Raw genomic sequence first — 16,782 nt, 5'->3', positions numbered from 1 at the left:
TTGAAAGTGAGACATTTTGAAATGTCATGCCAAATATTGGCTCAATTTGGATTTTATGAGAGCTACACATTCCAAAAAAGTTGGGACAGGTAGCAATAAGAGGCCGGAAAAGTTAAATGTACATATAAGGAACAGCTGGAGGAGGACCAAGGTTTAGGAATAGGAATGGTGTCCCATTCTTGTCTAATACAGGCTTCTAGTTGCTCAACTGTCTTAGGTCTTCTTTGTCGCATCTTCCTCTTTATGATGCACCAAATATTTTCTATGGGTGAAAGATCTGGACTGCAGGCTGGCCATTTCAGTACTCAGATACTTCTTCTACGCAGTCTTGATGTTGTAATTGATGCAGTATGTGGTCTGGCATTGTCATGTTGGAAAATGCAAGGTCTTCCCCAAAAGAGACAACGTCTGAATGGCAGCATATGTGGTTATAGAACTTGGATAAACCTTTCAGCATTGATGGTGCCTTTCCAGATGTGTAAGCTGCCCATGCCACACGCACTCATGCGACCCCAAACCATCAGACATGCAGACTTCTGAACTGAGCGCTAATAACAACTTGGGTTGTCATTGTCCTCTTTAGTCCGGATGAAATGGCGTCCCCGTTTCCCAAAAAGAACTTCAGATTTTGATTCGTTGGACCACAGAACAGTTTTCCACTTTGCCAAAGTCCATTTTAAATGACCCTTGCCCAGGGAAAATGCCTGTGCTTCTGGATCATGTATAGATATGGCTTCTTTTTTGACCTATAGCGTTTTAGCTGGCAACGGCGAATGGCACAGTGGATTGTGTCCACTGACAATGTTTTCTGGAGCCCATGTTATGATTTCCATTACAGTAGCATTCCTGTATGTGATGCAGTGCAGTCCCGAAGATCCAAAATGATCCAATATTTGACATTTTTTTTATTTATTATTTTTGTTTCATTAGCTCACTGATAGCATACGAAAGATTTAGCTTCAAATTGAAAGTACAATTAAAAGGTATATGTCAAGTATAAAAATTAATACACAGGAACATATTGTACTTTAAGTGCAATGTATATATATTTATAGTATGATGTTAAGTTCACTTAAAGTAGTAAAGTAGTATAGTAAAAGAATACTTGCAAGTATACCTGCAGCACACAATTAGTAACTAACTAGTTTACTAAGAGTACACTAACAGAACACTTGCATGTACACTTTCAGTATGACTAGTACACTACTATTTAACTAAAAGTATAGTAAACGCATACTTGCAAGTATACCTGCAGCACACAATTAGTAACTTACTAGTTTACTAAGAGTACACTAACAGAACACTTGCATGTACACTTTCAGTATGACTAGTACACTACTATTTAACTAAAAGTATAGTAAACGAATACTTGCAAGTATACCTGCAGCACACAATTAGTAACTTACTAGTTTACTAAGAGTACACTAACAGAACACTTGCATGTACACTTCAAGAGTGACTGGTACACTACTAGTTAACTAAGAGTATAGTAGGAGAATACTTGCAAGTATACCTGCAGCACACAATTAGTGACTTACTAGTTTGGTAGGAGTGCACTGACAGAACAATTGCATGTTCACTTTCAGTGTGAGTACTAGTTAACTAAAAGTATAGTAAAAGAATACTTGCAAGTGTACCTGCAGCAGTAAATTAATAACCTAGTTTATTAACACTAAAGATTCTCCATAAAGATAATATACATTTGTACACTACATATACTTTCAAAATTTACTTAAAATATACTGTTTCTAAAGGATGCTAAATAATGTATTTAATAAATATGCTGTTAGTGCATTATTATAATGAGAACTTTAACAGATAAAGTATACCTAAAGTAAACTTTAAAATAAGTTCAAATTATTATACTTTAAAAATTGCACAGAACTTTATCTCCAAGTATACTTTTAGAAAATATACTAAATTATAATTATTTTGAAATATGTTAAAAGTTTGATTGTAAGCAAATATGTTGTAAGCATACTTTCAATATATTCAAAGTAGTACATTTCTTTCTAAGTATATTTGAAATGTACTATTGCAAAGTTAAATATAGTTGAAATACAATAAAGTATATTTATTTTTCACCAGGGCTATTCATTCATTCATTACTTTATACTATATAAGTATATGTCAGTAAACAAGTATAGGCCAAATATACTTAGACATTTCTGTCAGTATAGGTCAAGTATACTTTATTACAATTTAAGTATATTTCTGAGAAAGACCTAAAGTACATTTTAGAAAAGTACATAAAAAGTAAACTGAAAGTATACTTTCTTATTTTAAGTTTAAAAGAAGTATACTTTAAGCACACTTGAATAAACTTCTTTTTTGTAAGGGTATACTATAAACATTTACAGTAAAGAAACATGTGGTATTTGGTGATCATTGGTAGATGTAGAGACAATAATAAGGAATATAAATGTGTCCAAGAAAAAAATTCTCATCCTCCGCATCAATTTTCAATCATTGTTTAAGCCCCCAAGGAACTAACATTAAAAAAAAAGTTGGAAGGGACATAATTGACTGTGACAATCAAAATGGCTACCAGGTAAGCAGTTTGAGAACAACTTTTTTGTTCTCATTACCGAAACATGAGTTTGTAAATGCATATATTTAATGTAATATCATGTTGCGGTAATGATAATTTTTGATAATGATAATGTAAAAATGTTAATAATTCTATAGGCATTTTTTTTTAAATACTCTAAAAATAATGGTTATAGTAAGTTCAGACACTAACCTTATATGGCTTCAAGGGCTTTTAAAAAAAAATCTGATGCTGGACACCTTCTAAGTCTGGATTTCATGAGAATCACCATATATGACAATAACATAACAATATTTTAATATTTAAAAAAAATGTGTTTTTGACTGAATTAAAGTCAAATATTGTACATCTGAGATGGAATGATGGTGAGTAAATTATAAATGTTCATATTTGGGTGAACGATTCCTTTAAGTTATATGCCACCTTATCCTGGAGGCATTTTTAAATTAAACACAATTTAAGTGAGCTACATTTATTAGTGCTGTGGGATTTGGACAAGCCACGCTATAATGAGACAACTTGATTTACACATTAAACATTGTGCTGAGCCAGAGTTCCTGTTATTATGTGTTGTTGTTAAATGAAGTCACCTAGCTGCATTAGCTTAATGGATATACAGAACTGGTAGGAAAACTCGATGACCTTGAGCTACTGTTTAAAATATTTTAGTAGAAAAGCAGACTATACATGAAGAGTTTAGTTGCAAAACGAGATAAATACATTTTTGACATTTTTGTCAAAACATGTTTATTATTATGTTATCATGTTATTATTTTGTTTTATGGCGCTACTTAGCTGTATTTTTTAAGTTATGAAGGTTTTAATCAAAACAAATTAACTGCAGTTGCATTGATATTAATTGGAATGCGCAACGAAACTGGCTTATAAATGGTTATGCAGAAATTATCTCACACTGGAGTTTTATAAAATCTGTCTGAGATTTCTTGTTGAATGCAACCTTCTTTGTTTCAAACTCAAATACGAGAGACAGACAGAAAGAGAGAAAGGCAGATCAATGTTGAATCAATTACAGGATTACCCTTTGCTCTTAGCAACCACAACATAGGAATACATAAATCAGCTGTTGAGTTTAGTAGTGGATCATTATGTGTGCGGCCAGGGATGGGCAGTATTTCAAATACATGTATTTAAAATACGTATTTGAAATACAAAATAGTATTTTGTATTTTGTATTTTAAAGCCTTTGAAAAAAATGAAATGTAATTTGTATTTAAATACATTTAAGATGAGTATTTTTGTATTTTTAAAATACTCAAAATACTTTGAGCCAGTCAACCAGTCAGTGTGCTGTTTTCATGCATCAACTAGTTCACCAGAGTTCACGTAAGCAAATATATCTGTGCAGCTTTTAGTGGGCAATAATTAAAATGTTGGAGTGGGAAAAAATCAAGGGCGATTGCGTTATTGGGTGTGATGTGATTTCTGTTATTATAACTGTCGCGAAAGGAAATTCAAATTCACACTTGCACGTTGGCAGGCAGTTTAATGCACGACTGAGAGAGTGTGAAACGCTGACAAATAGGCCTACACTTTTGACTTAAAGGAAAACCACTATTTTTTATATTTCACAATGTTCTTACATCAACTTAGACAAATTAATACATAACTATCTATTTTCAATGCATGGAGGAAGAGAACTTAGTTTGCAGCATTTCGACCTCAGCGCACAGTAACATCTTAACAGGAGTGATGATGTTACTGCGCCAAAGGTTGAAGTGCTGCAAACTTAGTGCTCTTCCACCCTACAATATAGTCATTATTCACTTAAAAATCACTTAAAATTTTTTTGCCACCATACTTACTCATGTAACTACTCATTTAACAGTCTTTGAATGGGGAAAACATGGAAGTGTTTGGTTGCTTCTAAATTCTTCCCTGTTTAGATCCTAAGGAATAAATGGGACTAGGCTAAATGCTAACACATTCATGACACGCTGTGCAAAGATGAAGTGCACATATTGAAAAAAGATAGGCATGTATTCATTCATCTAAGTTGAGGTAAGAACATAGTAAAATATTGAAAAACTGGTGTTTTCCTTTAAAGGCCCTTTCACACGTGACGCGGCAAGTGGTGGAATCAGCACACAGTTGCTGATTTCTTTTTAGCTTTGGGCAGTTGAAGCCTTGTTTACATTTTTGCAATTCGCATGGCTCTACTCTATGGCGTGAACCTGCAGGCTCCTCAGTAAACCTGCAAGACTTTTATGCTTGACGTGCTCTCCGTTGTATAATTCTGTGAAATGAAAAAGGGCGACTTGTGAGTAATTGTTCTCAAAACCATCAAAAAGCAGCGATGAGAGAAAGTAGTTTGCCGAATAATTTGTCAAACACTCGTTTCGTGAGAAGTAAATACGTGGATTTCTTCACATATAAACTGTTTAGGTTGTGGGTCGATGACACATGAAAAAGTTTTGAAAAAGTTTTTATAAAACATCACTTTATATAAGGCTGACATGACACATTCATAATCATGACATGACACGTATCATGAATATGAAGAAGATTTTATGGACGTTTATGACAACTGCCATTAAGTGTCATTTGTTCAATTATGTCATTTTTATTGCAAAGATGACATTGTTTGAGATGTCTTTGTTATGACAACTTGACATTAACCCATACATCATAACTTGTCATGACAACTTGACACTAACCAAGACAACATAACTGACCACTTTTTACCAGTGATACAAAATGAATTTGTCATTAAAATGTAATTAAGTGTTAATACTCTGTTAAATAGTTTTATAAGAGCATCATGAATATTCTTCAGTTCATAATGTTTATTTGACCGAGTATTAATAATATTTGACATAGTATTAACACTTAATGACATTTAAATCACAGTTTAATGTAATGTTTACCCACAAAGCTAAGTAGTTTCTTAAGTTTGATAATTATTGTTTATGATTTATAACAAGTTGTGTTGTATTGGTTTATGTGTCAAGTTGTCATAACAAAGACACCTCAAACAATGTCATCTTTGCATCAAAAACTACATAATTGAGTAAATGACACTTAATGGCAGTTGTCATAAATGTGCATAAAATCTTCTTCATGTTCATGACACGTCATGTTATGATTATGAAGGTGTCATGTCAGTCTTATACCAAGTTTTTTTTTCTAGTTTTTTATTTCCTACAGGGCAGGGGAAAGCAAGAGGTACGTAAAATAAAACGAAAGTTTCTAAGCAGTTGCACACATCTAAATACTTTTTGGCATTCAGAAATAGACCCAGATAGATTTCAGCCTAATAGGGATACTCGCACTGAATCGCCAATTTCACGTGTATTTTGTGTATTTTCAAAATACAAAATACTGTATTTGTATTTAAATACATTTTTCCTCACAGTATTTTGTATTTGTATTTAAATACATTTTTCGACACAGTATTTTGTATTTGTATTTGAAATACATTTCCATGTATTTATGCCCATCTCTGTGTGCGGCATTAATCCTCGACAGTCCAGCTTTAAATGGGATACTGGGGTAATCCTGGTACGGGATCACAAGAACCCACAGAGAAAAAAAGTAAAAAATATATATTGTTGATAAAAACATGAAAGCGATGTTCCTGCCTGAACTTGCCGGAGGACATCTCTAAGCCATATACTGGTATAAACAAACATGTTCCTTTTCAGGATTTAGGATTACAAAAGTTACAGTGTTAAAGTAATGTAGACATGATAACTTACTGTTAAAATACAATAATAAACTTCTACACTGTAAAAATTACTTTGCTGCCTTAAAATTTTTTGTTGAATCAACTCGGATTTACAAGTCATTTTAACTTTCCATTATTTATCTTGACTAGAGATGAGTTGTTATAACTACAGGTGAGTTGTTACAACTTATAAAATTAAGTTGACTTTTCTCAACTATATTTTATAAATTGTGACAACTCATCTCTGTTGACATGACTTGTAAATCTGAGTTGATTTAACAAAAAAATTTAAGGCAGCCAAGTATTTTTTCCAGTGTAAAATCAAAGCTGTACAATCTTAAAGGGACACCCACGAAGTAAATAAAGTTTGTATTTTCTCACAGAGCCCCACTGCTGATTTATGGGAAACCTTTCACACAATGATTTTGGTTTTTACGTAAACCAATAATTCAACAGGGGCCTCCTAATAATTCACACTAACAAAGGTGAGAACAAAGAACCAGGTTCGAAAAAAGACCATTCAATTTATGAGTACAACAAAGATATTGACTGAAATTTACAAAAAGTGTTTTTTAAGAATATAATAGTAAAGTTCACCCAAAAAAGAAACATTTTATTATTATGCACCCTTATGTTATTAATGTCTTTCGCTGTTCTACAGAACCTGAATGCTGATTTTTTTTTTAAGTGTTGTTTGGGATTTCTGGATACTATAGGAGTGGATGCTGACCAATAAGGTGGTCACTATCCTCCCATAGTAATCAAGCTTTAAAATGACCCAAAAGTGTTAAATAAAAACTAAATTTGTATATTTAAAGTGTCCTGGAGACATTTGCTCCTTTACTATCTTCTTGTGGATTTTACTGTTGTTTCAGTTGTGCTCACAAAATCTTGTATTAAGAATGTATGGCCTGTGTGTTCGCTAACACAAGCACTATTGGCCCTCAAAGACCGAAACTGCAGTGCAGTGGGCTTCCCAGTAAACCTTTTGAGCTAGGGTGTAGATTTATGACCCACGCTATCTGGCCCTGGGACCCAGTGCTTGCTGTTTTCTGTTCTCGGCGATACCTCTCCACAGGACGCTTTCTCATCTCAGCCCCAATGGCAGCTTTATGAGCCTGTGGAAAATAGTGCCGGCTAGAGAGATCCCCGCCTCCTAACAACAACGGTTAAACGATAAACACAGTTGCATCCCCCGGTGCGAGGGGCCGGTCGTTTTGCCAAACCTCATCTAGTCCCATCAGGTTTAACAGCTGTATCTTCAGGACAGTATTAGATTTAGCAATACAGCCTGCAATGGTTTTTGAGAGCTTAAGAGGCATAGCAGGCATCAATACCCACATGTATGTCTTATATCTCTCTGTCAACCCTGGATGAAATACAAAGCCAGGCACAAAGGCAATTAAAAGGTCCTGAGTGACTCTCAGAGGTCACCCATGGTTACAGGCTCTCTGTTGCTGAGGTGACAAATAAGAACGTCTGGGCAATTTGATTGGCTGCCTGTTTTACTGAAGGGACTCCCCCAGCATCTTCGCTGTCTTTGGATGTGTGAAATTACAGCCAGGATGCTTTTAATGTTTTTGTCCTGTCATCTTGAGCAGAATCAAAACGAAAGCCCTTCCAGAGCTGCAAATAAAGATGTCAGCTGTAAATGTTGCGGTTCTTTCATGTGTAAATTTCATTTACAGAGATTTTCATCTTAGATTACAGTAAGTGAGCATAAAGGAGAGTACAGAAGGGAAAATACTGTAGGGAAGCCCGTGCACCTGCTATATTGTGATTTCCCTCTAATACCTTTATAATCCCAAAGGCTCCCCCCGCTTTATTTGGGCTCCTGTCAACAACACACAGCCGGATCATTTTACCGGCAGGCAGACACTTAGGATGTCAGACAAAGGATACATTTAAACAAAACACAGATATTTCTATGGGATTTTGATTTAAGGGTTGTTTATAAAAGGCCATCCGAAGGGAGATTAAGCAGATTTTTATTTCAGATGTGCCCTAAGCCTACCAATTTGTTTTTTATGCAATGAAAGTAAATTATGGCTCTCACGGGCCCAAGAGGGGGTTGGGAGCTGTGTGCCAATGTGTGATTTCAACAAATACTATAAAAATGCCAAATGTAGAGAATACTGAAGGATTTAAATATGAATAATAATATATTTTAAATGTAATATGTGGTTTTGTGCTTAATTAAACAAATAATCAATGTTTCGATCAATTGCTTTATTTGACCAATCATCACTGAGCTCATTAAGAGTAAGAGGTGTGCTGCTTCCCTTATGGTCTTTTGTTTCAAACAGTCATGGTGTAGAGATGGATGTATTAAATTGGTTAAAAAGACCACTATCTAAAGTTGTGGATGCACTGATTAACAGCGATGGATATTGCATGATGTGACAAGGAGAATCGCAAAGTTGCGATTCGCATCAGTTGTAACATCAGTTTCAAACACGCACTTCCCAGACAGTAGACGACTTCGGGCCGGATTCGTGCCAGAGTCAGCGGATCCAGTGCGGATTCGGGTTGGAGTCGTCTGCTATCTGGGTTAGAGACTCAACAGCAATGTGCGAGTATTCATTTTAAAGAGATGTTTTACTCAAGACTCACTTGATAAAGCTCAATTGTAGAGAAAGACTTGACAAGCAAGAATTGCACATGAGTGGAAGAAATTTGTTTTGTATTGGTTTGACCCCCTTAGGCAGCGTATACACCAAAGTGTTTATACTGGGTGCGCCACCCTCATACATCTTGAAAAGTAAAGCTGCTGGCTCTTTGATCGCCCCCTGGTTGCTGGCTGCAATACAAGTCATAAACCCCACCCTCTCCATGCAAACGAACGAGACGTGGTCAAAATAAAAAATAAATGACACTTCCAATAAAATTTCCGAAAGAGGGTTTTGGTCACGTTAATAAATGTTCAATTGTTTATTTTGTGGTAAGTTTCATTTTAGCTAGTAATTTGATGCTATAGGAACAGGGCGTGTCGTTATGATTGACATTTGTGATTGACAGCTTCTTTGAGCGGACTCTCTGAGCTTTGCCAAGGGAAGATTGAAGATATAACAAACTATTTCACACCGACAAAATGAGTTGTATTTAAAGCAACACTAAAGAGTTTTTGCTCTTTGCTCCCCCTACAGGTTGGAAGCGGAATTGTCCATTACCACTGTCGTAAATAATTTAGCCTACTGCAGCAAAGTTGGCTCTGATTGGATTGTAGGTCTGCCGTAAAGGAAGTTTTTGTAGTTTTCACTCAAACTACAGGACCGCAAAACGACGGTTGGAAACTTCTTTAGTGCGGTTTTGGCCGATAGAGGGCTGCAAAGCGAATGTGAAAGTGCCGTTCACCCTGTTTCGAGTGGATGAACGACTGAAACTTTTTTGGAAACGTTATTTTAAGGTAAAAAAACTCTTTGGTGCTGCTTTAACTTACCTTCTTTTAGCAAGCCAGTCAAATTAGATGTTCAAGGGGCGTGGTTAAATTGGGCGCACAAGCGTTCGGGTGAAATATTCCCTCCCCGGGCTCCACGGTCAATTCCTTCTGCGCATGCCCTGGCTCCAAACTGAAGTTTTTGCATAACATGTCAGCGCTCATGGTCGAACATTTTACATTTCAGTTTATAACAATGGAAGGAAGCGGCATCGCGGCGTCCATCTTTTTATACAGTCTATGGTTTTATACACATTTGAATAGCCTGGCAGGCTGTGGGCACTTGTTAGCATTTTTTTGGTTGCTCTGATACATCAGCTTTGTTTATCAGTCGTTGAACGATGTGCCGGTTGGTTGTTGTGATATTTGTCCTGCCCTTCCTCCACTGTGATGGGACGGCGGCGTGACAATTGACATAGACGAGCTGAGCGTTTCACTCAAAGTCCAACTCTGGGCGCCCAGCATGGAAAGAACGCTTTGGGCCCTCGCTAGCTGGTGGCATTTTTTAAAAGCGCAGTGCTTCCATTGGAAACAACTGAAAACATACGCTTACTGCCGGGGTAAACGCCTGGGTGTACATGCGCCCTTAGAATATGAATGCCACCAATTAGTACTAGCTTGGACCTGAGCAATTAAATGGCAATTAAAGCTTCAAAAAGAACCCATCATAATAGGCTATACAATTATCCCAAGCATTCTGAAGCCATACAATAGCTTTCAGAAAGGAACAGATGAAAAATCTATCCAGTTGCTATTCACATTTTCTTTGCATTAGACGGGTTCGATCAATTAAATACCAATCGCAGTGGTTTGGTTGCTTTTTTCTCATTTTGGAGCTCTTTTTTTTAATTACATGGTAAAGCTTTTTTTTAAAAAGTAATGCGGTCTGGAACATATCGGTGAGTAAATGTTTATTTTTATTTTTGTGAACTATTTCTTTAATAGTCTGGGTGAGGCTGAATTCGTCAGCATGGAATTTCTCCACAGGCCTTATCGATAATGACTTCATGCATGGCTGACCTGAGGGGACATGAACAATTTAGATAATTTTGGAACAGGCCGTTATGTCATAACCCTTCATTCTTTTTTTTTAATCTGAGACTAGATGCCTTGGTTTTTAAATGGAAATCTTCTTACCTTAATTAATTTCTATGAACAAATGTGCGAGACTTTAATCCACTTCATTATAGTGAAATATTTACACAAGCATAATTGTGATTACACCCCTAAAGACTACAGCCGGGATTCCTGTTTGTTTGCAGCTATAGAAGACGGTGCTACTTAATTAACTCGCTCAGCAGGACGACTTTCCTCACGTCCTGCATTCTTAAGATAACTGAGAAAACCAGTTAGGTGAAATACCATGAAAAGCTTGTCTGTCACAACATTTGTCTTTGTCTTGGAGTTCCACCCATACTTGTAGTGTATTGACAGCCAGAGGTCATGGATCAGAAACCTTGACAAGCATGTCAGGGTGTAAACCACAATGATCGATAAAATCTATAAGATTTAACTTGGTGTCCTGTTTCAACACAGCAGATGCATAGTGGATATGGATAGATTAAAGCTGTTTGTCCACAAGCTCTACATTTGTACATTTTGCAAACATGTACAAATACATGAATTTATTGAAATAGACATTATATATTATCTTTATTCCATAAGGAATCATTTTAATTTAGACTGCCAATTCCTGTAGCTCAGTTTGTAAAGCATTGTCTCATTGAACACACATGCTGATAAAAGTTGTGATGCACTGTAAGTCACTTTGGATAAACTAATTATTTTAAATAGTAAATTATCATTATATGACTAGTATATTCCTTTTACAGGCCCAGGACTCATATGGCCTTATCTCTTCTCCACCCTCCTCATAAATAAACCCTGTTTCATGTTTCACATTCAATTTCACTTACACTAAACCAAGAGTACCAATGAATCCATTCAGAGCAAAGCAGCTGCTTCACTGTGAAGTGAAGAGCAAAGTGAATAGATTTGTGTATCTGTGCACCAAAAAGGGTGGTTGGGAAATCAGTGTTATAAACCCTATCTGAAGATTGCACACATTAAGACTAAAACACTGCAAAACACATGTAACACTGCTGTGTTATTTTATCAGTTTAGTGAAACATATCAGCATTGTCCATTTTCTTTGTATGTGTATTCGCACACACTAAAGGCCTTAGTTGTTTTGTTCAATTTGCACATTGTGTCTACATGCTAGAACGCATGTTATTGTTTGTGCCCATGTACGGGTTCAGTTTCAGCACCAAGGTTACATCAAACAATGTTCTTGCAGCATCAGTGCATTTCATGTGGGATGCTTTACCCACAACACCAATGACATCATCATGAGGGCCTGTTCTATTAATAGTTTACTATGGGCTGATTTTTGTTACGTAACAGGGACTTGATTACCTATAGAGTGTCCCAGGGATGATGTATTTTTGTTGGCCAACCTGGAAGTTAGCGGGACACTGGTTCCCTTGCATTTATGTTTCCCATAGACTTTTGGGTTAAAGCAAATAAGCTCTGTGTTTAACAAAAGTTTATGACAGCTTGGGGCGGTTTCCTGGACAGGGCTTATCCTAGTACCAGACTAAAATGCATTTTTGAGCTACTTTCATTTCGAAACACCTTGTACTGACATATTTTAACATATATTAGTCCCGTTGTTTTGTCTGAAGATGCACACCAATATCATTTTTGTCAGGTTTGTTTGTAAAAACTTGAATAATGTTCTAAAATAACTAAGGCCTAGTCCTGGATTGATCTGAACCCTGTTTGGGAAACCGCCATTTGTCCAAGTAATCTGTCCAACAAGTTAGTCTTCAGAGGTGAACACAGCTTTTTATATTTATATTTTTATATTAGTAAACACATTTATACTTCAAAAATCATAAAATTGCAGATGACCTTGCAAAACGTGTAAGTGTCTTTAAATTTTGTTAAACATAGAGCTTTTTTTTGTGATAATCCCAAAGTCTATGGGAAAAACCAATGTCCCGCAAATTTCCTGGTTGGCCTACACTCTATTATGAGTAGTAGAATAAGATGTATATACTGTATAATACTTTTAGGGGTGGTTTCCCAGACAGGGATTAGCTTAAACCAGGACGAGGCCTTAGATTAATTAGGAAATATAATTTGTTTTAACAAACATGCCTTACTAAATACATTACTTGTGTGCATTTAGAGGCAAAACAAAGGGCACTGATGTATTTTATGATATGTCAGTGCAAGCTGTTTTCAGTTTGGACAGCTTTTACATTTATTTTAGTCTAGGACTAGTCTAATCTCTGTCCGGGAAACCGCCCCATAAAGTCTAGCTCAGATTGTTTTAATAGAACTGATTACCTAAAGCTTTTTTTAGTTTAACAGCACCTAAGAGCAAGTACAGACTAACGGTACATTCACACGGGGAGTAAGCGTTAATGCTTCCCATTCACTTTTAATGGGTGACGTCAAGCGTTGCCGAATTGAATTTTGGATCTGTCGGCGCCACGTCACTGCCGTTGCTCGCGGCAGAAGTTGAACATTTCTCAACTTTTCAAGCGGCAACACGTGCGTCAGCCAATCAGATCGCCTTATGCAAATAACCTAGGCAAAGCCAGCCAATTACGTTTATGGAAGACCGGAGCATGTGTAGCGGCCACGCTTCAGACAAGCCTTCCGTCAAGAGTTAACGCGTCTGTCCAGTACTAATGTACCGTAATATTTATATCGATTTGCTTAGACTCTCCTTCAAACATCGATCATGTATTATTCATTTCAGCAGACAACCCAAGATAAATATATGTTTTCTGAAAAACTAATTGTGTCAAAGACATCTATAATTTATTAATTCTACAGCATTACAAAATATATTTACATCGTGTAAAAACAAAAAGGCGTTCCAACTAAAACTTAGATCTTACAAGTGTGAATAGTGAATCTTTAAGTGATTCGCTTAAGACTTTCAGTCAGTTTCACAAACTCTACATTGTGAACACATATGGCCTTTTATTATATCGGCACTGTCGAACAATTTAAGGTATGAGAGAAAACTATGAAGGTAAATCAGTAGCAAACTTGAGAGCTTGTAGATTTTAATTTGAGAACTTGTCAAATAAACATGTTTACTTGCTGCGCACTAAAATTTTCACTCACAGTCCTGATGTGACAACTTACAAAATAAAAATCTGACGTTGAATGTTCATAAACTTGTGTTATACATATACATATTTACACTTCAATCCAGATTCGCAGTATATACACAACCTCGCAAATCTGTCAAATCTTTGTTTTTTGACTACTGCATTATACCCATTGCAAAACAAAATTGTGCACTTGTAAACTCAAGAGAGATTTAATGACGTCATGCAGCGGAGCCACATCGCCAAGAACAAATATTTATTTTGCAAGTTCTCAAATTAAAATCTACACGCTCTTGAGTTTTGCTACTGATTTAGATTCATAGAAAAAACTGTGACTCTGTGGGAAAAATCAGAAAAATCAATACAGTATATTGCCAAGCTATGATTTAGTATTTCTTGCTTGAAGAAACTAGAAAGAAAAGGCAAGGACGTATGCTGGAATTCTGTTGATACTGCAGCCTTAATGATATCACATATTCCTTAATTACAAAGGGGAGCTGCAGAGCAATTATTAGGCATGGAAGAAAGCAGTTCAATACTGTGTGACACATAAAGGTCAAAACTGTTTTCTCCTGACCGCTGGGCCATCTGGAGCATTTCCTTCATTCATGGATTTACTGCAAAATCCTACGATAATACAGGGTCCACTGAGGAGCTTCGCAAAAAATAACTGTCTTGTTTTGCTCATCTTTTCTTTTTGCTGTTCCTCACTGTTTTCTTTCTTTTAAGGATCATTTCATAGAGTTTTTCCAAACCCATCTGTAGCCCCTGTCCATCGACTGCACTGCATCCCTCTACGTGGTGTAGGGTGGAGGCGCTGAGTTCATGTACAGCCAAAATCTTTGCCACGTCAGAAACACCCAGCGCAACTGGAAGGTCCTGTTTATTAGCCAATACTAACACTGGCACTCCCTGGTTCTCTGACGTGCGTGTGATCTTGTGCAATTCCACCTTAGCCTCCTCCATGCGTTCTGCCTCTGCTGAGTCCACGACAAACACCATGCCGTCCGTGCGCCGCGTGTAGGATTTCCACAACGGCCGAAGCTTTTCGTGACCGCCTACGTCCCACACTTGGAAAGTCATTGCACGGCCATTTCCGACCGGTAACTTTATCTTCTCAGTGTTAAATCCCTTGGTCGGGATAGTTTCGACAAATTCCTTAAGCTTCAGTCTGTAGAGAAGCGAGGTTTTGCCGGCAGAGTCCAGTCCGATGACCACAATGTGGAGGGACTGGAAGTTAGGCAGGAACGGTGTGTTTGGGGCAATCTCAGTCAGCTGGTTTCCCATGGCAACTTGGTTTCTCACCCAATTGTAAAGAGCTGTAGATTGGTCTACGTTGTTTTAAATGTTTGGCATTGGCACCTACTTCAAAGGTACTGCAGGCAGACAGAGGTGCTGTAATGTTGGAGACACCGTTCTGAACCTAATGAAAGAATCAAAACAAATGCTGATTATCACTACAGATATGGGAACTATTTACAACTCTGAGAAAGGGTTGTGACCATTCATCCACCAAAAGAGAGAATGTGATGAGCACAGAAAGCAAAGGCATTTCAAATCTAAATGGTAAAGATGCCATATAAGGTTTTAGCAGCTATAATAAATGAAACTACAATAAATACATAGAATTTTATTTTATTTTAGTTTCAGCAAGCTTTAATTATTATTAACAAAGTAATTTAACCCAGTTTGTATTTAATATTAAACGAGATTTATATATATATATATATATATATATATATATAGTGACTATTATGAGCTTGTAATTGGGTTTGCAGTGGTTGCTCTCTATTGCTATTTGTTGCAGCTAATCCTCTTATGGAGTCCAAACAGAAATAGAAAGGACAGTTAAAAAAGACAGTTCTTATCACTATCTCTATTTATCTTTTCTTTTAGGGCCCAGATTAACAATACATTTGGTTGTTATTTCTGCAGGAAATATTTTACATTTACAATACTATAATACTGTAAACAACTATGGTTTACTGTAAAATTGTTTAAACTTACTAAATGATACTTCAACTACAGTCAAAACTATAAAACATTTTAGTTTAAAAATGTTATTAAAGGTCAACTGGTGTTGTCTAAATTCATCAGCATGGCAAAGCTTACAAACTACACTAGACGATGAAACCATAAACAGCTTTATCGCGCGGATTTATGAGAACCGCAGTGCTCGATTATAAAACGATGCTATTCATCTTTCTAAACATTTGCATTACTTACTTCGTAGGTGTTTATCTCGTAACGGGAAATTTCTCCATTTCTCACAATAAAAACACAGACTGCCAGATATCCAAGCGACTCAAAACAACGATCATTTTCCAGAGTCTTCTCCACTGCGATACCACAGAGCTCACTCACGCAGATGAAAGTGGATCTGAGCGTACAAGAACTGGAACAACAATCCCGCATGTGACGTCACCTGAAGCCCATTCCTCTCGCGCTACTCCCTCTAGCGTTTGATTGTTTGCCTGTTTGTGTCGTTTGTTCGGTGAGATATCATCGAGAGGCAAGTCGTGTTTGATTTGTACCGAAACAGCACCTCTCTGTGGCGAGCCGGGGGCATCGAAACTGCAATGTAGCAGATCATGCATCAATTTACTAGGATACCAGAGATCAGTTACTAGTAGCAGTAGTAGTAGTATTAGACTTTATTGTATTTATTAAATAAATAAAAGCATTTACACTTATAATTATTTTCATTAGAAAAGGAAACAACATTAAATAAATACAATATCTACTCATAATTAAGATTACTTACACCATTAACCAACATATTCATAAAATATGCGTTTTAAAAAAAAGTTGTGTACTAAAAACACGGTAAGAATCTTTAACAACAACAGCAGCAATATTTTTTTTATTATTTTATTGATATGCAGGTGCTGGCCATATAATTAGAATATCATCAGAAAGTTTATTTATTCTCTAATTCCGTTCAAAAAGTGAAACTTGAATATTATATTCATTC

At 36.4% G+C, this 16,782-nt stretch overlaps 1 protein-coding gene across 1 annotated transcript; it reads right to left on the bottom strand.

Annotated features, from left to right (window-relative positions):
• Positions 1 to 13,487: 13,487 nt before the first annotated feature.
• arl4d (ADP-ribosylation factor-like 4D) lies at positions 13,488 to 16,219 on the bottom strand. The gene is made up of 2 exons (XM_055177008.2): positions 16,035 to 16,219; positions 13,488 to 15,231 (listed from the first exon to the last, which is right to left on the bottom strand). Exon 2 carries the CDS (start codon positions 15,093 to 15,095, stop codon positions 14,493 to 14,495), a length of 603 nt encoding a protein of 200 aa, XP_055032983.1. The 5' UTR covers positions 15,096 to 15,231; positions 16,035 to 16,219; the 3' UTR covers positions 13,488 to 14,492.
• Between the last annotated feature and the right edge of the window lie 563 nt (positions 16,220 to 16,782).

The sequence above is a fragment of the Misgurnus anguillicaudatus genome, chromosome 4, assembly GCF_027580225.2.
Source record: "Misgurnus anguillicaudatus chromosome 4, ASM2758022v2, whole genome shotgun sequence".
Classification (NCBI taxonomy): Eukaryota; Metazoa; Chordata; class Actinopteri; order Cypriniformes; family Cobitidae; genus Misgurnus; species Misgurnus anguillicaudatus.
The sequence above is the reverse complement of the archived record's forward strand: the minus strand, read 5'-3'. Positions and strand labels throughout refer to the sequence as shown.

Coding starts and splice junctions, on each gene's coding strand:
- arl4d (XM_055177008.2), bottom strand. CDS start 15,095: ATGGGAAACCAGCTGACTGAGATTGCCCCAAACACACCGTTCCTGCCT.